Source organism: Triturus cristatus, chromosome 5_1, assembly GCF_964204655.1.
Source record: "Triturus cristatus chromosome 5_1, aTriCri1.1, whole genome shotgun sequence".
Classification (NCBI taxonomy): domain Eukaryota; kingdom Metazoa; phylum Chordata; class Amphibia; order Caudata; family Salamandridae; genus Triturus; species Triturus cristatus.
This window is the reverse complement of record NC_140587.1, coordinates 198,283,793-198,306,674: the sequence shown is the minus strand read 5'-3', so window position 1 is coordinate 198,306,674 and position 22,882 is coordinate 198,283,793. Positions and strand designations below refer to the sequence as shown.

Sequence of the window (22,882 nt, the reverse complement as noted above, 5' to 3'; positions counted from 1 at the left end):
CGAGCATGACGACGGCATTGGAGGGTCAGTGGTGTGCTTTGGGATTTTGAGGAGCGTGAGGCGTGTTTTAAACTATGCAAAAACAGTAGCTTTTACAAGCAGCTCTGAAGGGGAACTCTCCCATACCCTCATTCTACGGGGGGCTCTGGCAAAATACGCAAGTGTATTTGTCTTGTATGTGCCTGTAGGAAAACTGAGTGACCCGTCCTGGGCTGCTCTGAGGAATGGGCTAGTGGTCCCATAATCCACTTCTGAATGCAGCCCTCTGTCCTTCGGCCAATGCTTAATTTGTTTTTTTTTTTTTTAAAGTGCCGGGGCCCTCGTCAGAAGGCCACCACAGTTTGCACCACACATTGCCAGTGTCCTTACACAACTAACCATCACACTGTTACAAGTGTGACAATGCAGACTGTTCGAGGCCCCCAAAGCTTTAAAAAAGTGGTTTGGGTGGCATGGTATTAAATGTATATTCAATTAAAACAGCTGTTTTCTGCTCATCTTTAAATTGCACAAACAGACACCATGTGGCTGTTGTCATAGAAGCAGGTTCAGCAATTAGGTGCAAGTGCTGAGTACCTGAAACCTCCGGCGCAAATTAAGCACTGCCCGAGGCCTAGCAGGCGATTTGTGTTCGGCCCTTCTGTACAGCATTACCTGGAAGTGAGGTACTCTCCTACACCCCAGTATTAAAATAAGGTGCAATCCTCCCAGAGGCTATTGATTTGCCAAACAGTTCAAAAATCCTTAAATGGAAATGTAAAGTGTCTGAGGATTAACACATATTCAAGCATATAAAAGTATTTTTTTTTACATCAGAAGAATATTTACAGTCCTTTTCGGGTTGGAAAATCAATGACCTCTCACTTGCAGTTCAGTATAGATTTAAAACCCATGTCCGGGGCCTATACCTTTCAATAAAGGCCCTGAAGTGAAAAGTTTCAGGCCGTATATTAAAAAAAAAAAATCGAAGGCACTGCTACCATGTAACATTTGATACAGGACTGTTACAAAATGTTTCAACGCAGCTCATTGAAATTGCTTAATACGTGGCTAATATATGGCAAGAGTTTTTTTTACATCCAAGAGATATGTTTTGCTGTTGTTGCGCTGAGACTTTTTTACTTCTCACATACAGACCGATTTTTGTGAAAATGGTATCTTGCCTGTAGTTGAAACCTGTTGTGTCCCATACCAATACTTTTAGTTGGCTTTGGGTCAGCAGATTGCTTATCACTGTCTGGCGCCCTTGTCAATCTCATTTCTCTAATTTGTATTAGAACATTGGAATGTTCGGAGCGCCATTGCAAACAATAGAGTGCTTCGGGCTTCTAATAGCCGGTAGAAGCCCGGAGCGCCAACATTTCAATGTTTGCTAACAGTTGTTGCTGTTAACAAAGGCTTCATGGAGCCAGAGGGGATTTCAATCTCCTAAGGCCTTTGTTTTACAAAATTAGAACCTTCTGCCCTCTATGGGCGACATTTATAATTAAACATTTTATTATTAGAGAACTTGGAGCACTGTCTTAACGGACATGATGACCAGGAGGTTCAAATCTTCCGCTAACATTCTTCCTCACTTTTTGCCAGCACCAACATTTGCCTTTGCTGTGCCCCGGACCTTCATTCTATTTTTACGTTCTTTGCGCTGTTTCCTGGATGTCTTTCTTTTCATACAGCCCATGCCGGGCAAGCCTGTGCTTGGGCTCATTCTTCTTTGCATAGTCGAGAGAGTCGTAAATCATACCAAAGCCTGTTGTCTTGCCACCACCAAAGTGAGTTCTGAAGCCAAGTACAAAGATGACATCTGGGGTGGTTTTGTACATTTTGGCTAGCTTATCCCGGATTTCAGTCTTTGGGACTGTGGCCTTTCCAGAGTGAAGAATATCAATGACCATCTGCTTCCTTTGCAGAAGCCTGTTGGTCATGAACTTCCTGGTTCGAACCGTCACAGTGTCGTTCATCTTGGCCGCTGCTCGTCTCACGAAACCGGCAAAGGGGTGACATGTTCTAATAGCCTTAGAGCTCTCCGTAGTGGGTCTACCAGCCATTAAAGGCCTGCTACCTTGTTAAAGACCTGAGCTGAAATGGCCAGTACAGCCCGCTACGGAAGGCTCTAAGGCTATATTCAATGATTTCTCTCCCTCTTGTTCTCTTTGTCACTTTCCCAGAGCATAGCTTCTTTGCCATCTGTTTGACTGGTTCACGTTTATCCTTTCACAGCTCTCAGCAGGGAACTCCTTTTTTGTTTGAGTACTCCATGGAGTGAATGTGTTTTCTTGCTCTCTGGTTTGTGCTGCTTCCCGCCTGTCCCAACATCCCCATTCGCTGAGCTCTCAGTGTTTCTGCCACCGCTCTCAGAACGTCAATAAAATCATAGCCATAGGTATATTTTTGCAGGGGTCTGACTAAAGCGCAGACTTTATGGGTTCAGGTTTTGTTTTACTTCCTGCATTCCACGTGTTACATGAAAGCTCAGGTCAGGGAGCTCCAGAATTTAACTGGCAGCTATGCTTTGGATGCGCTGTAGCAGAATGATCAGACATAACAGAAGGCCATGGTAGACAGCATTACAGTATAAGATGGGAAAAAAGCGCACACTTCCTTCAAGTGTGCAGACACAGGAAGAAGGAAGTTGCCAAATTCAGAGATATGGGACCAGAAAAAGTTGCTGGTCAAAAAGGATTCCCAAATTACGTGCACGAGAGAAAGGAGAGGAACAACATTCATACATAAAAGACATCAGGCTTAAATGATGAGGTTAATTCTTCAAAAGATGATCTAATTTTCGTTAGCATTAAGTTTCAGTTGATCGATTACCATCCATAAATGTTTGTCTGGGAGATAGCGTTTAAGACTATCACTGAGGGGGAGGGTGTCCAAAGATTTGCTGAAGAGATGTGCAACTGGGGCTACAGAAAGACTGAACATAATGGAGCTCAGAGCTAAGCCTTGGAGAATGTCACAGAGTACAGTGCAGAAAGAACATCAAAAGGGCGAAACGGCCACTGCCGAGTGTGCTCCCCTACAAAAGATGAAAGCAATTAAACTTCATCTCGCACCTCCGCCTCCCAAAGGTGCCTTAGGAGGAAGTAATGGCAGACAGTGTTGAAGGCTGCTAACAGATCAAGGAAGGCTGAAATCCCACTCACCTCTGTTAAGGAAATGAATGTCATTAACAGCAGCAAGAATGGACACATCTGGTGCCACGATTAGGTCTGAACTATTCTTGAGCCTCATCTAAAAGTCTATAATTATGTAAAAAGTTGTCTATTCACTGTAGATTCCGTAATTTTAGAAAGATGGGAGCAATGGAATTGGGTGATAGTTGGATAAAGATGAGGGTCAGATTAACTTTAAGTAATGTTGTCAATAGGTTTTGTTGCTATACAGGTGGAACTAGACCAGAGCTCGGAAAGAGTTATAAATGTTGAAAACTGCAGGGGCAAAGATGTAATTAAAAGAAAGAATCTAGGTGGATACACGTCAAGAGGAAGCTAGATTGCAGAAATGGTGACTAATAAATAATCTATACCCAAGAAAGAAAATTAAAGCAGTGATATTTTCACTGTGGGAAGTAGAGCATTACTAAAGTCATCTAGGTCTTAAGAGTTATAGACTGAACATTTGAATGAAAAATAATCTACTAGTCCTCCACACAAGGTGGTGGAGTTTGGATACATCTATGTTGGGACTGCTCCCCAACTTATTTGGGGGTTATTTTGGTTGTATTTAAGGCATTGGCAAAGAGACTGGAGAAACAGGTGGTTCAGGCTCTACAAACAGCTGTTATATTCTCTCTGAGCAAAGAAGTATGACGACCTTTGTCTGGGGTCATGTATTTCTTCCAATAATGTTCTTATTGTCTGCAGGAGCCCTCAAGTCTAGGATGTGCAGAACCATATAACGGGGCATGAATTTGAGGGTAGCATGATTTACTAACATGAAGAGGAGATACCCAATGTAAAGTTGTAGCAGTCTGACTATAGAGCTGATCATATGCGAAGTAAGGTTCAAGAAGGTGGAAGGCAGAAGAGAGCGTCTAATGCTTCTAAGAGGGCAACTGCTATAATGTTACTCCAGTTTTAAGGTCTCGCCTGCGTTGCAGCGCATGCGCTGTCCAGCAGTGCGAGATCTATTGTTGTTGGTTTTCTGTCTGGGTTTTTTGGAAGTGGGGTTGGTGCACGGCCTGTCTCCCTTAGGTGCCCGCCCATCCGTCGTCTGTTGCTCTTCATGCGCGCTGCGTCTCTAAAGTCCCTGCCGAGATACTCGAACGAACATTCGGCGATCTACCTAGGGGCTCATTTTCCCCTTCTCTCCCACTCCCTTAGTGTACGAGTGCTTGGTAATCTAGCCGTTAGGCAACATCTGGCGATCTACCTAGGGACTCATTTTCCCCTTCTCTCCCACTTCGCGCGCTGCGTCTGCGAGACCTATTGCATTGCAATTTTTTTTAAGCAATTATTTTACTTTTAATTTCTTTACAATGGCGGCTTTAGTAACTCAGCGCAGCTCCAGTTTAATGGATGTCACGCTATAACTTTGAAAAATGCGTTCCGTTTACCCCTCCTGTAACCCTACCCCGTTGTACTGATGCACGCGAACATGGCGCTGTCTTAGTTAAACAAATATCCTTTGTTCCCCCTCCCCCATTTATGCCCTTAGAGTGGCTTTTTGAATTTTTTTACCAGACACGGTGTTCCTTTTTAGGTCTCGCCTGACCCAGCGCATGCGTTGGTCTGGCGAGACTTTTTGTGAGGGCTCAAAAAAGTGCTACCACTGTAACCTAGAGCTACAGTGCATGTGCGCCTCACTGTCACGGCCCGCTTTGATGTTTGATCGCGATTGCCATCACTTTCGCGGCCGCTTTGATGTTTTCCGTGAGCCCGTTTTTTTTCCCTCCTGTTTATTACTTCTATGTAGTAATGGTTGCACCCGTGCGCCACCATTACTACAGAGCAGTAATAAACAAAAACAAGCATTGGCATAGCCAATAGGTCTCGCTTTTGGGACCTTATAAGTATTTAGTTATGCAAATGTTGCATGCCTAACACTTATAAGGTCCCAAAAGCGAGACCTATTGGCTATGCCAATGCTTGTTTTGTTTTGCATATTGGGGCAGCATATCTGTTAAGGTGTCGTCCACAGTACACATGGTGCTACCTCAACTCCGGTTTCAGCCTTTCTCCTTGGGACGACTCACAGAGCCATCGTCATATCCTTACCCCTCTCGCCAAGCATTGGAAGCTACACCGGCCCAGCGCGCCCCCCACAGAGGCCGCATAATTAGCTCGCTGCTGTTCGGAGTCATGGCCCAAGGCATGGCTTCCCCTGCCCATGGGCCTTTGCTGGTCGCTCCCCCTTCACCAATGCCCTCGGCACAGAGGGGTGACCTGGACTCGGACATTCATTTGCTGCAGACCCTCCGGGTCCACTGCTTCCTTTCCAGAGTGCACGAGCTAGAGCCGCGGAACCGGACCCTGGAGGGTCGGCTGGAACGGACACTCTGCGAGCCAGCGGTGCCCATCCGGCCTGACCGCCTCCGCACCTTTACCGGGTTGTGCAGGCCGAGCCTCCCCAGTGCTCCCTGCCTGGCACTATCTGGAACTACACCCAGGTGTGGGGCACACACACTGTGCAGGGACCAGGAGTAACATGGACACATCTGGATGGAGTGGGGATCCAGATCGACACCATCCCTCTACAATGTACCGGCGGAGGTGAGTCTTGGGTACCTTCCGATCACCCATTCATGACCATTGCAATGCATTCCGAGCACTAACTCATTAATGTGCTCTGGTGGCCCCCCGAGCGAGTGCTCTGGTGGTTCTGGGCGTTCTTAGTCCGTTATAGATCTGCACTCATTATATTAGAAGGACACTGTTTCCTTTGCTCAAATTTGATTTTGTTATTAGTCTCTCAATAGCAAATCAGCGTGAGTTGTACACACATTTCATGTACACTGCTCTCCTATCCGCGACTTCCACCACTTCCTGATTAGATATGCACCCCTTTCTCATCACTTATGAACACTGCTCCCCATCTCACCTTAATCAGTCTTAGCATCTCTCACTGACTAGTTAGTGCACAGCACTTCTGTCATTGTAACTGGTGTCTAGCAGTTAATTTCTCGCTGGCTGATGCCAGACCATGTTCACGATCTGGCACTGTTAATTGGGTCGATTGTTGTGAGCCCTCACACATTGAATTGAAATACTGCATACCAACATATAACTGCTAGAAATAAGATGCCAGACTAATCGATAGGACACTGCCATCTTAATTTATGAATACCAGGCATTGGCGTTTTCACATGTCTATAGCACATTGCAACAGTTTTAGAAAGCCATCACTGCTATCTGCCCAGGGCTTTTCCTCACTGCTTACATTTTGAGCCTGAACAATATTGTGATACACTTGAAAGCTACTTAATTGTATTTGCTTCACTTGAAACTAACTGGCCTGCCTTTGTGTCCTTCCCCAGCTCCTTCTGCTGTACTTGTCTAATTCACCTTCAGTCTCCAACAAATCCAACTTACGCATACTTTGTCAAAAAGAACATGAATCACACTCTCATGTGCCCCCAAAACTGAGTTTCCATCCATAGGCAGGTCTGAAAGAGAGTGCCAAAATGATCTTCTTCATGGTATATGATTTTGCCTATTTGTCCGTCAGACAATATACTATGGTGGATCCCATTGCTTAAATCCACCCTGTACTGAAGAAATCAATTATTGTACTATACCAAACTGGTAAATTGTCCCTAGGGTTTGACTGGGACAGAAATTTGGCCTCGGCACCTAAATAAAAGTGGCCCCCCCATTAGTGACTTGCATTGCTAAAGACATGAGAACCAAGCGATGGGTAACATTTGCCGGAGTTACGGGTCCTCACTAGGTCTGCTGTTAAGTCTGGTTCTCTGCTCGTCCCGGTTTGATTGTGCCAGAAGCCCTTCACCTCTCCAATCTCTACGTTGTATAGTTTCCATCAAACGGTCTTTCCAATGCAATAGGTATCGCATTAGTGAAAATGTGAGCTATTGGCACTGCAGATGCTGATTTTTTTTTTCCGTTTAAAATGATGCCAGCAGTAGCATAATAAGAAAATAAATTCCTTTATTGAAGGAAAGGGTGCCGTACCATAGGCTGTTACAAGGTCCTTTCCTTCGTGAAAGGAATTTCTTTGCTTATTATGCTACTGCTGGCATAATTATAAACAAAACAAAAATAGCAAATTTGCAAAGGCTCATATTTTCAATAACGCGAGACCTATTGCATTGCAAATGTTTGTTACAAGGAGCAGGTGAAACTGTTGCTTCCCTGGGGATGCGAGCGGCTGGTATTGAGAGTCTTATCTCTTTATTGTCAGATTAACTGTGACTGACTACATCTACAGATTTAATAACTTACTCCCGACCAAAAATAAGGCCAATAAACAATTTGACCTGCACGATGAGAAGGGCTGACAAGAAACTGAGGAAAATCAATAAAAAAATGAGTCAATTAGGTTGATAGTACCAGAAAACTCCAGCATATTAGCCTTGATGTTAAAGACGCCTAATAAAATAAATATGGATGCTTTCAGCACATACGCGGAAATGATTTCAATGAAATATTTGCTGAAATCAGAGCAAGGGCCAGGAGGGCGACAGACGAGTTAAAATTTTATGTTGTTTTAGAGTTAACAACTTGGAAAATAAAGATTTATGCTTTGCTGATTGCAGCCGATTCAAATACAGTAACCCTGAAACGATGGCAGCCATTTTAGTTTTGCAGTAAAGGGTTATTGACTGATGGTCGTGGTTCTGTACTGCATGTTTTGGCAATGACCAAAAGTTCAATAAATTGCAAGGAATAGAGACTACAGGGGGAGGTGGGCAGGGACTGAATGAGTACAACACATGTCAAAACATGAACACCCAAAGGAGTCAGTTGGGAGTATCCCTGGGGGTTGGTGAAAGAGGCTCGGAGTGAGAGGGCTGCGGTGCTTGAATAAATCACAAATCAAGGTTGCGAGGAGCAGCACAGGATGCCCGGACAGGAAGAGGCCTGGCCTCTAGCTCATCCGCTGCGCGTCCTGGCAGCGTCTACATAGAACGCACAAGTCCCACTGAAGCGGCTGACGTCATGTGAGAACAGCCTATACCCAAGGCACAATTGGAGAAATAGGAAGAAGACTTTAAAAACCGGATCCCAGACTTCCATTATGGGGGAGGCGGCACTGGGAAACAAATGTTAAGTCACATAAACAGTAAAAATTAAAGCAATAAAGGCATAAAATACAGAATAGCCTATTTTGGCCTGCTCTCCTGTCCTGACATGTGCACACCAAGACCGTTCCCCAAGGTTAAATAGCATGCTACACCAAGGATCCAGTCAGACCAATACCACAAACTTTGACACCTGAAATAAAAAACGTCTGAGTCGCCACAAATAGTTCCATGTGACAGAAATATAGGGAATTCATGTAAGGTTAATGCAACTGCATTAACTGTTTGTGAGGCCGTCTTCGCAACCATGGTAACAACTAGGTAATGGTCTATAGTACTTGAGTTTAAGTGGTTACTGGGCTACCTAACAATACATTATTACAACAGTAGGTCACGCTTTTCTGTGTAGAATTTCGAATCAATAGTATTAATATGCAAATGCATGTGTATTTACCTCCTAGACTGCACGCTACTGTGTTACATTTGTTGTTTCTTAGAGCTTTGTGCCGCCACTAGGTTCTGCTCATGGACCAGAATGGTTGAGAGAGGTGAACAAGAGATGGACACAGAGGAAAGTAGAGGTTACAACCGAAGGATGGAGTCTGCAGTGGTCTCCCCATAACGCTAGAGTCTCCTTAAAAAGAGAAATGGAGCATTGGGGAAGCCGGTTAAAAGCGCTGGACCACCAAGGAGGAAGGGAGCAGGCGAAGTTACAGTGTCTGGGGAAACACTAATAACTCCATAATAGGTAGGGTAGCAATAGGGGACAGAGACAGCAGGAGGACAGGTAAAGAGACATGGACAACAGTGAGAGGCATGGCACAAAGTTAAAATCATGGTACTTTGAGGGATAGTAGTGCTGGTTAATGATCCCCTGTCCATGTTGCCTACAATCAGACCTCTGCACACCGAAGAGGTCATTCACCAGCTTCTCTAGGATTACACTTTGCTAATTCCACTCTGCGTCAGACTGGGGCAGAAAATACGCCTGGTCGCTAAAATAAACGTGACCCCTGTTAGTGATTAGATAGCTGGAAAAAAAACAGCCCACGTTTGCAATTCAGGGCAGTTTTGAACCTGAAAGACACACTGTATATGTGTTTTGCAAGGTATAGGAGACTGCATGCATTTGTGATTCTTGGAAGCAAGATTTGTGGGAATATCAAGAAAATCAACAGTAAAAGCCGACCCACCAGACCATAAAACAGGCCCACAAACAGACAGAAACCTGGCCCATATACTGACTTCTCAGTCCAGCCCTTCGGACATTGCCAAATTGCCTTAAAGGCCAGTCCGACCCAGATTCCACCTAATTTAGGACATCCAGACTGCGTGGCCACAATAGGGGAATATGCGAAATGCATTGTGGGAGTGGTTCCCTTTTAATGTGGGTCACAACGGATTCACCTTCTGGTGACAACAGCAGTACTAGCACAATGCATTCACAAACCACGATTTGCAACAAAACTATTGACGAGAAAGACGATACCGAAGGTAAGTAGATTAAAGGGCACTCACAGGCCGTCGCGCAGCTCCTGGGTGTCGTTGGGCGTCCCGAGGGACCGCAAGCTTCTTTCCAAGGACGTCACTGTGAAGAGGAGACAGAATGAGCTGACAGACTGTTGCACTAAATCAAGCAACGCGACCTTTTCCATCATACCTCTGCAAATAATGAAATCAGGGACAAGTGTATGTTTGTCACAGCTGTCACGGCAAGCCGTGACCGGATATTGTTCTTACTCCCTGCTTGATTTCCTGAGGGTGTGCGGGGCCTCTTGAAAGTCTGCCATTTTATTTTATTTTTACCTGAAGGGCTCGGTTACCCTTCTTGAAGGGCACTACTTTCCGTCTGAGGGCCTTCAAACTGCGCTGCTGTGCTCTAATAGTTAGGCGCATACCAAACTGCCATCTTTCATAATTAACTTTATTTTTGTTGGTATTCAAAAAGGTTCAGTTTCATCTATGTTTCACTCTTTGCTCAACGCAAAGCGCGATTTAGAAGTTGCAGTACTTCTCACTTTTGGAAGTCGGAATAAGCTGCCCAAAAAGTCATAACTGACCCCTTGGTTGGAGAAGATAATAGTAAACCACTGAAAAACTGGCAATCCGTAGGATTTTTCTACCAGATGTATGAGCCTGGTTCACTTCTGCATCAGAAAGATTTTATTTTTTTAGGCAGAGACCCTGCACTCAATTTCAGTTTATAGTAATACATAGAGGCTTGTAGGAAAAGTTACTTACCTTCGGAAAAGCCTTATTTGGTAGAGACACAATCTAGCAACAGATTCCTTACCTTAGAATATTCAAGGCGTCAGGCTGGATCCAGACGACTTTTGTTCAAGCAATACCCTTATATGCGGGTAGGTGGCATTGGTCAGTTCAGAGTGGAGTCATCGGCATCATCCGTGCTGGAAGTGACATCCGCGCCACCTCGGCTCGCTGACGTTAGTTACTTTTTCACGACTTTCCACGCCAGTAGCGCAGAGCCATGAAGTGCACTGACAGTGGTGTGTTTAGAACAACTAGGGTGCTGAAAGGGATAAGCCATGACCCTTAAAACCTATCTGCAGTGTGGGGAGTGTGAGAAGTTGGCCTGAAATATGCTGTCCACTAGTTATAGTGGGCACCCTGTATCAGTCCAAACAACCCCTTATTGGTTATAGGCTACAGACAACCTTTATTGAAAGCTATCCTTGTGGTAGCTATGGAGAGCAGCCTTCAGGCTAAGCCTTAAAGGAATGTAAAGCAGCTTGTTTTACCAGTTTATAATCTCTTGAGTTCCTAAATGAAAGATATCCACACCAGGTATATATATAAAATATATGTATTTATTACTAAACACACCCTCCTAGTCACTTTATGAGGCTAGAGGTCAAAACACATAAGTTACACTTCGATAATCACAGTAAAATAGCACAAATACACGTCCGGCCCTAGGGGCGAGCCAAACCATATACTAAAATAGTGGTACAAGAACCACGACTTAACTAGACACAAGGCCTAGAGCCTGCAGAATCACTGGGACCCCAAGGAACCACCCAAGGTAGTGACACAGGGGACCCACGGGGGCCGTGCGCAGTGTGTGAACACAGCCGCAAGCTCCCGTTAGCCTCTATGGGTGAAGGTCGCGGTTAGATTTTTCAAAATTAGGGACACTTAGAAATGAGTCAGGACCAAACCCTTTTGGACTTTGGAAGTTCTAGGGCTAGCACCCACAGGAGCACCGGAGTACTCGTGTTACCTCACCCAGGGAAGCCGGGTGCATAGATGTCTTTTGGTGTCGGGTCGCGTCGTCGATTTCAATGGGAGCTGGCGAAGAAGTGCTGCTGCCGTGAAGATGCGAAGTGTCCGAAGAGATCCAAGCCTGGATCGAAGATGAGAAGGACCTGAAAGCAGAGGGGACAGAGTCTGGGTCACTAGCCAGTGACCAGGAAGGTGATGAACAGATGCCCATCGATGTCGGGTGATTTCAGGTGAAAGTGGTGAAGCTTGACTCTTCAGCCATGAGGACCAGGAGGCGTCGAGGACGACCAAGAGCTGGATTCCAGCTGTCCCACGAAGGATGTCGAGTGCTGCAGCGTCGGTGCCCGGATTGGACACAACAAGCCATGGCAACAGCAACCGACACAGAAACGAGAAAGATGCTTTGGTACAGACCAGCAAGGTCTGAGGGACTCACCACTTGGTAGGGAGTCGGGGCACGTCTGGAGCAACCACAGATGCCCAAAGAAATTAAAAGTTACTCACTCAGGGACGGACCTCGAGACGAAACACAAAATGGCAGCCCACGGGTCACTCGGAATGACCAGGCCGACAATCTTCGGTGGTTTCAGTGCTCGAGGTGGGGTCTACAAGTCAGCCCAAGCACGACTTCAGGAGACGTTGAGAAGTTAATGCGCTTGCAAAAGTGCACGGTGACCAGGGGTTCAGGTTCCACGCTACTCACGAGGGCTGGGGTCTCAGTTTTGCTGGGGACTCGGGTCAGCCTCTGAGACGTCTAGAAATCCTCTTCCTGGGCTGCAAATACTTCAGAGTCCGGCAGGAGCTTCAGAAATGCAGACCGGCAAATTGCTTCGTTGGTGTCACTCCTTGACCCCAAGGGAGATTTCTTCAGTCCTCTGGTTGTTGGCAGAGCGTCGAAGGTCCAGGATTTGGCTTCAGAGTTTCGTCCAGGGTAATCTAAAGTTCTGGTTACAGAGGTTCCTTACTTATACCTAAGGAAGGGGTTGGACTAGCTCTGGGACCCACCTATGGGAGGGTTTGGAAAGAGGGGTGGCTACACCCATTTCCTTTGTCCAGTTTCACGCCAGAGCAGGGGCTGGTAGAACCTGAACCGGTTTGAGCTGGACTATGCACAGGGACACCAAATGTGCCCCCAGTGCAGGACTTCAAAGCACTCTGAGAGTGCTCCCACCCAGCCCCAATACACATAAGCCTGTCTGGGAGGTGGTTACACCTCCCTGTGACAGTGTCATGGGCAGGGTGAGAAGGAGCGCTAGAGGAGGCACATGTCGTATGGTATGAATGTGGGTGCAGGAACTACATCTCCCATGAGTCTGGGAGAACGAACAGGATTGGCCTATTTAGAACCCGCCCTCATTGAACTTGGGGCTTGCACTCGATGACTTCCAGCATCCTCGAAGACGGAAGAGAAAGCCGGAGGGACGTTCTTTGCCCTGTCTGAGAACAACACCGGTTAGACTCTGGTGAGCGCAACCGCGAGGCTCAGAGCCTTTACGGTGGGAGAAGGAATCCCTCCGGGCGCGGACGCACTACACGGACTGCCCTGGGCGCGTGAAGACATAGAACCTTTTGCACGGAGGCTGAGTGTTCATCAGCTCCCCGTGAAATTTCTCCGCATTTCGCACAGAGGTGCGAGACCCCTGGATTGAAGGAATAACTTGAACAATAACCCAAGCGCCAGGCGGCGCTTCACTTTTCAGCACAGACTTTATTTCCACCTGCCGCGTGAGAAGAACACGGAAGTGCATGGCTCGTTCCAGCGCTAGGAAGCACCTTTTCTGTGGAGGAGTATATGGCATGTTGTGGAATCAACGGCGAATCTGGGAGCCACAAACTGCTTTGGGAGTCTTTGGGGAAGTGACAGACTGTCCTTCTACTAGATGAGGCAGGACGAATAACTCCCTTATTACAAGGTATCCTGTTGGGAGGAAGACAACGGAAGCCCCGGTTCTCCTCTCCGGTTACCTGATGTATCAGCCGCTCCAGAACAACAGAAAAGAGTTCTGAACCGATATTCCATTTGAGGCTTATATGACTTCTCTCACCCAGAGATAAGTACATCGTATCTTGTGTTCAAGACTCTATATTCAAGGTATTTTCATTACATTAGCCCTGCTGCTGTGTTGGAAGAAATATAACGTTGTATATGTAAGTGCACACACATAAGGGTTTATGGGGGGTGTGGTCACAGAGCATGCATGATCATCTGTATGTATTGTGTCTCACTTACACGGCTTCTGGGGTGAAGCATAGGCGAGTGAGGTTCGCCCTATTCAACGACATCCCCTACCGACGCCTAGCAGCGACAGTTTATTTCTCTTTGGTTTCTTTGTCCCTTTTTACCCGATAGCGGTGGTATACATGCCGTGTTATGTTAATACACGCATGGGTGTCGCCCCTTAGGGGAAAGGGTTAAATTGCATCTCATCGTTCCCGCTGTACCCGGCTGTAAGGTTCGTAACACCTACCTCTGTATGACAGACAGGAAACCTATTGTCCAGGCCTCCCCTGCCAGAGTTTCGGTCAGCAGCAGGAGGCCAGACCCATATCTGTGGCTGCAGCACCCATTTTGTGATGCCAGGGCTCTATTAAGGTTCTACAGGGTAACCCAGTACTGTCAGGTCTCTCCCTCTAGAAGGGTGGGATCATACTCCCACACCAGTTACTGGTGTGAGGGTATGATTCCAAGGTGTTTGACACCAAACACGACATGTTTCCGTGCAGCCAGTCCAAAGTTAGCATTCACCGTTTGGTTCTAATGCACTTAAGAGTATATGGTCAGTCTGCACTACTGACAACCCCGGAGAAGAGATTACGAAGGCTGCAGAGGGGCTCAGCTCATGCCTGGGCACCCCCTCACATATAACCAAGCACTCTGCCTTCAGGATTGATAAGGCCTGCCATAGGGGTGACTGATGGGTTTTTAAGTGCAGTATATGGTGACATATAGTGAACCTATATCTCAGTAAGGGGTGCATGCACCACCTTACCCAGGCTGCAGTAGCAGACCTGTTGTGTCATTTTGGGTGGCTTTTCAGGGGTGGCATAATACATGCTTCAGCCACTGATATGCCTCTGGGGTACCTATGCCCTGGGTACATAGTATACCATATTCTAGGGACTTATAAGGGCACCTCAGATCCAATCTGTAATGTACCTAAAGTACATGGCATCATTTTAGAGAGGAAGCAGCTAGGTTGGGGCCCTGAATAGCAGGGTCCCAGCCAGACTAAAGCAGAAAAACAGTGAAACACCAGTAAACAGTGGGGGTATACATGGGAAGCAGATCCTACTCTCCTACAGGGAGGATAGGAGAGTTGGTAAGGAATCTACGGCTCGATTATGTCTCTACCAGATAAGCCGGTACCGAAGGGAATTAACATGTCCATCTGACAGAGACAGCTAGCTGCAGATTCCTTACATTAGAATAGATACCACAGCGATACTATCCCTGGAGGAGGGACTGCAGACACATTTAGATCAGGAAGTCCTGCAAGACAGAGCAGACAAAAAAAAACATCCCTGCCGACTTGACTGTCCAGGCAGTAGTGCTTAGTGAATCTCTGCAGTGATGTCTACGTCGCTGCCTGACAAATGTCAAGGTTTGTAACACCATGTCACAACGCTGTGGTCGCAGCCTTAGCTCTGGTGGAATGAACTCTTAAGCCTTCAGGAGGCCAGAGTGTAGCACATTTTAAAGCAGAGAACGACCCATCGCGAGATGGTCCTCTTCCGCACCACACAACCTTTCTTTGATCCAGTACCCACCCAGAACTCTTTAGTGCAGTCAAGCTAGAACAACGCGCCTTTAGGTCCAGGTGGTGGAGACGCACCTCCTCTTTAGAGGGGTGGGGGGCGCACAAAAAGCAGGCATGGTGACCAAATGTCCCACGTGGAATGGGGTTACCACTTTCGGTAATAAAGGAGGTCCTAGTGCAAAGCACCAGCTTGGATGACACAGCCTGCTATTTGCTCACCCTCCTGGCAGAAGTTACTGCCACTAAAAAGGGTGCTTTGATGGAAAGCAGCCGGAGGGGGCAGTGGTGCAGAGGTTCAAATAGAGCGCCCATCAGGAAGGTGAAAACCAAATTAAGGTCCCACTGAGGTACGATGAATGGGGCAGGAGGTTTCCGGTCCAGGGAAGACATGGCTTGGCAGTTCGGGCTGGATTGTTCCCATGAGGCACAGGATCAAGACAGATTTGCATATAGCTGTGTCTGAACTGGGGTGGCGAAGTGAGCTAAAGATTGATGATGGATTCAACCCAGATCTGTGACTGAGGGTGAGTGTCTGAAAAGGTTCAGCACTCTGTCCATTATCTCCTTGTGTTTGCCTTGTTTGCCCTAAGTTGGCAGGGTATGCCCAGACCTGGGTCCCTTGCTCACTTTGCCACTGGATTCAAGCTAGCCTGGCTGATGAAGGCTGTTAGCCCGAAACCAGTCCCAGGATGCTTGTTTCTGGTCCAGGGAAGACATGGCTTGGCAGTTCGGGCTGGACTGGCCCCATGAGGCAAAGGATCAGGACTGATTTGCATATAGCTGTGTGTGAACTGGAGTGGCAAAGTGAGCTAAAGAACGATGATGGATTCAACCCAGATCTGTGACGGGGGGGAAGAGTGTCTGAAAAGGTTCAGCACTCTGTCCATCATCTCCTTGTGTTTGCTTCGTAACGGCCCAATAGGCATGCAGTGTTCAGGCTGCTGGAAGAAAAAATAGTCTTGCCCCAACTATCCATCCTCTTGGATTCCCTGTCCGGGGAATGCGGAAGGGAACATGCCTTACGAGGTAGAGGCCTGGACCACCAAGCTCTCGGGGTAGGGTGGTTGGTGAGGAATTTTGGGTCGCACGGTGCAGGGCGATGATGGCGGGTGACTGTCCTATTCACAGGAGCCCCTGTGCTGGGCTTGGACCAGGTTCCCAGAAAGACATCAGTCAAGGCCTTGTTAAAAGGTAGCAGGCTTTCCGAGGAGGAGACACCCGGCTGCAGGACCTCTGTCAAGATGTTCGCCTTGACTTCCACCAAAGGAAGTGGAAGGTCCAGGACCTTGGCTGCCCTTCTCACAAGCATAGTATATGAAGCTATCTCCTCTATAGCCACGGTAGGAGGAGAAAGCAGGCCAGAATCTGTGGAGGTATCCAGTCCACTGCCCTCACCCAATTCCTCATACCAATCCATTTTGTGCTCAGGCTGGTCTTGTAAAGGGTCCTGAAAACCCTCCCAATCTTCCTCCATTCCTAGCCCCCCAAATGAAGTCTGAGGAACCGACCTAGGATGCAAGGGTGCCATCGGCACCAGAATCGGCATAGATAGGCGCTGATCCAGCTCTGGGTCAGGAGGGATAAGAATGGTGCTGGCGACGTCAGATGTCTCGTTGCGGGGGTTGGCGCCGGGTAAAGTCACAGGGGTACAACCGGCGCAGGTCCAGATAACCACAAAATTCATTAGGGGGCCTTGGCACCGGAGCTACCGGCACGGAACCCGATGGAGCAAACTCTGAGCCTCTAGTGCCCGATGGCACACCAGGAGGATCAAGTCACTCAAATACGAGGCAAAAGGCGTCATAGAATTCTTTCAGCTGGTCGGGGGGTGGCTCTGGCCCCAGGCAAGGCAAGGAGGCAAAGAGCACAAAACGAGACCTAGAACGTTGAGCCTCTTCCGTCACGTCGACCAACGGATGGGGACAAGTAGAAGCACGCTCCAGCTTGAATGGCATGGAGTCGAACGCCAGACCACAAGCAGCTTTAGGGACCACTCCTTCAAAAAACATCAGAGCCATGGCCTGGCAGTGGGAGCAGGACTTTGAAAAATAGGCGCATTACAGGCACCCGTGCCAAATGAAGTGTGAATCCGTCACCGACATGGCGCGATGGCAGGCGCCGCATGGATTGAACCCAGAAGTCTTTTTTGACATGGAGTGAAAAAACCTACACACTAAAAATCTTCGATAAAATGTCGAAAAAAGCCTGTCAAAAAGTGAAAGAGTAGCTCTTTTAATGGATCAGCGCTAGCTGGCTCGGAAAGAAAAGAAGTGATGTCAGCGCACCGACGTCACTTCTGACACGGACAACACCTATTACGCAACGTGAAGCCAACCGACGCCACCTACCGCCGTGCAAGGATATTGCTCAAGAAAAAGTCTTCTGGATCCAGCCTGATGTCTGGGATATTCTAAGGTAAGGAATCATGCGGATAGATGTCTCTTATCAGATATACTTGTATAAAAGCCTGTCTCAAAATTCCATATAAGAGGTGAATTGTGACATTGCCATTCCCCTGTAATAAAAAAATAATGCTGCTCAACTGTAATAAGTTATTATAGTAGAATTCTGACGTCACAATACTTGCTGCCAGCAGTTAAGGGGCAAGGAAGGTCACGCAGCATCATTAAAGCTGAACTTTAAGAAACAAAACTAAATGTAATTCAAATCTTATGATCTGTATGATGAGAAGAAACAAGATATTTACAGCAATTTGTTTATTTTTTGCGCACTAAAGATCATTAAGGGAAAAATAGAATCTTTTTTTCTGGATCGTTTGAGTGCCAGCATTTTTTTAATGTCACACATTACACCGATTTTAACACCCCTTTGCAACAAATTACTAACTGCTTTTTGATATGTTTGATGTTGCTTTTATTTTTCATGTCTGCAATTGTACTATCTATTCCAAATAGAAGAGCAAGGTATCAAAGATGTAAGCGTTTTCTGGAAAGGGTCATGGTGGGACCATTTATTATAAGGAAAAAATTACCCTCTGCAGTACATTAAACGGATAGTTCAGGTCACCTCGAAATTCCAGGTCCTTATAAAAACTCTGAAATATGGTCAGGGAACTCCCCTGTGACTTGCAATATCCTCGTAATGTATGTCGGGGGTACTTTATCTCATATTACCTCACTGTCCCATTGCATTCAGATCATCAATCATGGCTTTCTTACAATATCTGGATGCACATACAACTAGTCTGCTGAAACTAGGGATACTACACATTTTTATAGCATTCACTGATCTACCATCAATCAAAGATGTGCAGGTGAATCATAGAGAAGATTGGGGGATTGCAGTGATCAGAAAAGGACTGCACTTTATACTGCTCAGATTTTGTCCTAAACAAACTTCCCACACGTTGTTTCAGTAATCTTAGAACTGGGCTCATTCTCATTGTAGCCCGGAGACTTCTTTTTGAATTGTTTGAAGTCTCTGTGATTGACTATGCTAAGACGGAGTGAGGTACATCAGCAGCCGCTGATGTTCTTCGACCCTCCAGAGAGAGAAAAGGAAGGATTAGTCTTTCCTTGTGCTTGTGTAGAGTATAGGAGGAGACAATCACAGACTGGGAATGAATATTGAATTTGAACTTTAGTTCAATAACAAGGCTTTTCACATTGGATCATGGCTGAGGTGAAAAAGCTGTGGGTGGATGGCAAGAGAGATACAGCAGAGGAGTAATTTCTCACCGCTAATATCCAAGCTTTCTCCATATGAAGTTTCAACTAACTGTTGCCGTCCAGCTTTTGACGCCACTAAGACAACCTTGTAGAGTATCGTGATTAGCATTAGTCCCTTTTCAGACAGAATATAAATACCGTATCGTATGTATGTGTAAGGAATTTCCATCCAAAACTTCTAATTAAGTTTGCATTGTGTAGGACATACACATTGAAATAGTAATGGGGAAACGATGGGTTCCACAGAAGCACCAGTATTAATAGCAGAAGAGGAGTCTCATGACGGGTTGTAACACCTCTCCAGGATTGGTCTACCAAGAAAAAGAGCCACAACAGAGCAGTTCTGGCAATGCCACAACTAGAAAGTCTATGAGCAGAGTATTCTGGTCAATGGTGTCAAATGTTGCCAACCGTTCCAAAACAATAAAAGCACTCATGTTGGTGTCGGACGCCAGGTAAACATTATACTTGAACGCTACTATATTGCAGAGTCCGTGCTTTTATTTGAATGATAACACACTTGTGCGTCATCAAGAACACAATGCTGCTCACGGAGAGTTGATAACTGCTTAGGTACTGAGTTTTCAGATTTATTTTTGTAGCTGGCAGAAGGGTATTAGGCCGATAATTGGACATCATTTCGGGATTTAGATTAGACTTCTTTAACAGGGTTTGACTACCTCTAGTTTGAGTTCACTGGGACTATCCTTGAACTCCGAGAAAGATCAACAATCCAAAGAACAACCTTTGCTAGTTCTGGGATTTCCACAAGTAGATTTTTTGTTTATAAATGGGAACTGGGTCAATGGGAGAGTCTGATTTACAGTTCATTATGAATTGCAGAACAGTGTCAAGTGACCAATTATTCAACTGATTCAGAGAATACACTAATGTTTTCTCAGGATCAGTGTTTGTTAAAGCTGATGAATTAACTTTTAAAATGGTGCATATTTGAGCAATTTAGTCACCATAGTGATTGGCTAGTTCATTACAGAAATATGGGTATCTATGGACTGAGGAGCTAAATTTGAAGACCTGGAAAGGTTATCATTTTAAAACTTACTTTTTGTTTATTTTTGAGAAGCAAGTAAACAGTTGGTGTAAAACTCCTCATGGGTGGTTTAAATAGCTATTTTTAATAATAAGACAGTTAAACTTTAAAAAATGATTTAGGTTCAGAAGAGTAACGAGATCGACAGTTACATTCAGCTTGTCTAGCCTCAGGTTTTAGTTTGTGTGGTGTTGCTGTGAACAAAGGCGAAGATTAAGATTTGTCTCTGTGCCTTTGTTTGAGAATTGGTGCTATAGTATCCGCAAGTGGATCAATGGATATAATTGGAGTAGTTGGAGGAGGGACAATCAAGTACTGGGTTGGGAGGACAGAGACACGCTTCTATCACATGATTTGGCTGACCTTGTGCCATGGTGTGGACATAAGCTATGGTTTAGGAGGTCGCCTAGGCCTCTGCATATTTGTAAGTTTTGATGTAATAGAAAAATGGCCTGTCCAAGCAAGGGGAGAAAGCAGTTTAGAATACATTTGTTCTGGGGGAGCACAGAATGCATCCAAGCTGTGACCAGCCACGAGGGTAGGTGCATCAATAATTGGCTCAAGCCACAGTCACTACAATGAGTCAGTAACCTGGCTGCTATTGTGTCTTTGATTTTATCTAGGCGTAGGGTGATGCAACCCAATATTCAGCATTTTTTTTATCTGAGACAAAGCCGGAAATGGAATCATTAAATTCAAGTATAAAAAAGCAGGAGTAGTTGTGGGTGATAAATTAGCATTAATGAAATGGAGTGGTAAGAAGAAATTATAAAAGACATTATCACAATTTCAGAATCCATGCCTATAAGGAATCAAGTGTTAAAAGCTTTGAAGCAGTTTTAAAAAAAATAATGGCCACTTTCAGCGCTGGCTGATCATGTCTGATAAAGGAGTAACCCCTGTGTTCTATAATCGTTGGTACTCGAGTCTTGCCCCTATTTGAGCCAAGTCTCAGTGATGCAAATTACACCTAACTGGAGCAGGTAGGTCAACAATTTCTGTGGCACCTTTAGATCTGGAATGTACATTGATTAGTCCACATTCAATGTCTTTGAAAGTGCCGGAAATGGGTAATATGGAGAAGACAAAACATTTGTTTCAGTGTCATGGTTCAAACCAACTCTCAGCTGGAGATTATAGTAAAAAAATATTTAAAGATGCCAGGGTAGTAACTGGTTTGGTTGTGAAAAAGTGAAGGACTCCGAGACTGAGGTTTTATTGAGGAGTAAATTATCTTGGCTGTAATAAAATGACAGTTGCAGACTGGCATAGTGTCCGCTCCCTGATCCCAGTCTGATCTAGATGGGTTTGCCCTTAGTGGAGAAGCACAAGATGATTTTTTAAACAGAGGGCTCAGCATATGAGCCAGGAAACTAAAAATCTACGTGGCCTTGCTTACACCTCCTTCCAATACGGCAGCTCAGAGGGGGGGTTAAATGTAATAAACACAGGAGTGTCGGTCTCTGCTCCCAGTAGAGTTGCCTCTTACAACCAATACTTAAGATTGGTTTTGAAGTTCAATTTCTATTCAGTCTGACAGGAAGTATTATCGCTTAAAAATACCCAATTACAAGTTCATATAGCCATAGTCTGTTACTTCAAGACTTGGTGCCAAAGAATTAGAAAGTGAGACACAAAACCAGCTAAAATTATTTTAGATTTTAGGTAACAAAATAGAGTAAAAGTGCGGTGTCAAACCTGGTGATAGGAACTTAAGCCAACACATTTGTCAATCTTACATCACATTTGAATTCTAAAGAGTCTTATCAGCGACAGGTTGATAAATGCTACAAATATTTTTCATATTATACTACTGTGTCAGGGTCTGTCAAAGAGCACAGGTAAAGCAATGGACTGAGTTACATGGAAATCAAATATAGCCTTTGGTAGAAAATATACATACAGCTTAATAGCTACTGTTGCTTTCTCCTTACAAGTAGACAAATCTGCTGGAAAGTAAGCTTCTCTCCAAGAAAGAAACTCAATACACATATATGACGATAGCACAACAACATACAGCCAAGAAGAAGCAGTGAGATTTATTTCTATTCAAACTCTTCTTAAAGTATTAATAACTGGAAAGCTGATCAATAAACCATATTGCAGACAAATCCACAAAATGAACTCTAATAGATATGCTTCAGCCATGTCTGGCATTCCAAATGGACTAAAAGGTCTTAGAAGTTAGATAACCCTAATGACAGGTCCACCTTTACACCTCTTCATTGTAGTATTCTGGCAGACAGATTACATGTTTTCATGCAGTAAACCTGTGCCACATGTTGTCTCACAGGTGATTCATGCTGTGTTTGCGTTCCTCAACAAGAGTGTTTTAAAATCTATTGGGTGGTGTGGTGTACTAATAAACCTAACACTACTAGATGATTGTAGTTGTTGGCTGCAGGCTATTTTCACCCGCCCCAGTGGGGAGACTGCCTACAGGTTTCCATTGCAAATGTGTACAAAATGTTATGACGGAGATCCTCATTTGGCTTGACTGTATCGGAACAATGGCTGGCTTGGAAGCAACGAAGGTGCTCACCTCTCCAAGGAGGACATGGATTGCCTGCCCGACCCCAAGAATCCTGTGCTTTTTTTGAGATAGAAGAAACAGACAGAAATCCACCACCTAAGAGTGGTTGTTTCACCTGGAGAGGGCTGCCTTGGAGCAGAAGCTCATTAAAAGGGAAATGCACTTGATTAGGATTCGTGTCTTCCTCAATCATCTGGGGCAATTTGCCTGGACATTTTATCTGGGATACTATCTGGCCCCACAAGCATGTCCAGTATCTACCTATATATATTCACTTAAGGGTAAGGATTTTATCGCTAGGACGGAGGAGACGAATTATGCTGCTGAGCCCTCTTGAGGAGGCAGGATTTGCACTGGCCAGGCCTAAAACCCAACGTGCCCACACTGCCATGGGGTAATATG

General features: G+C 45.5%; 1 protein-coding gene and 1 pseudogene across 2 annotated transcripts in view; both read right to left on the bottom strand.

The window, feature by feature from the left end:
- Positions 1-22,882, bottom strand: part of TSNARE1 (t-SNARE domain containing 1) — a 1,167,042-nt gene that overhangs the window by 570,814 nt on the left and 573,346 nt on the right. For both annotated transcript variants that reach the window (XM_085604814.1, XM_085604815.1), the window contains exon 7: positions 9,725-9,794. In XM_085604814.1, coding sequence (XP_085460940.1) covers positions 9,725-9,794 — 70 coding nt within the window. The remainder of the gene's footprint in view (positions 1-9,724; positions 9,795-22,882) is intronic.
- On the bottom strand, positions 1,574-1,990 carry LOC146830634 (small ribosomal subunit protein eS24 pseudogene; annotated as a pseudogene).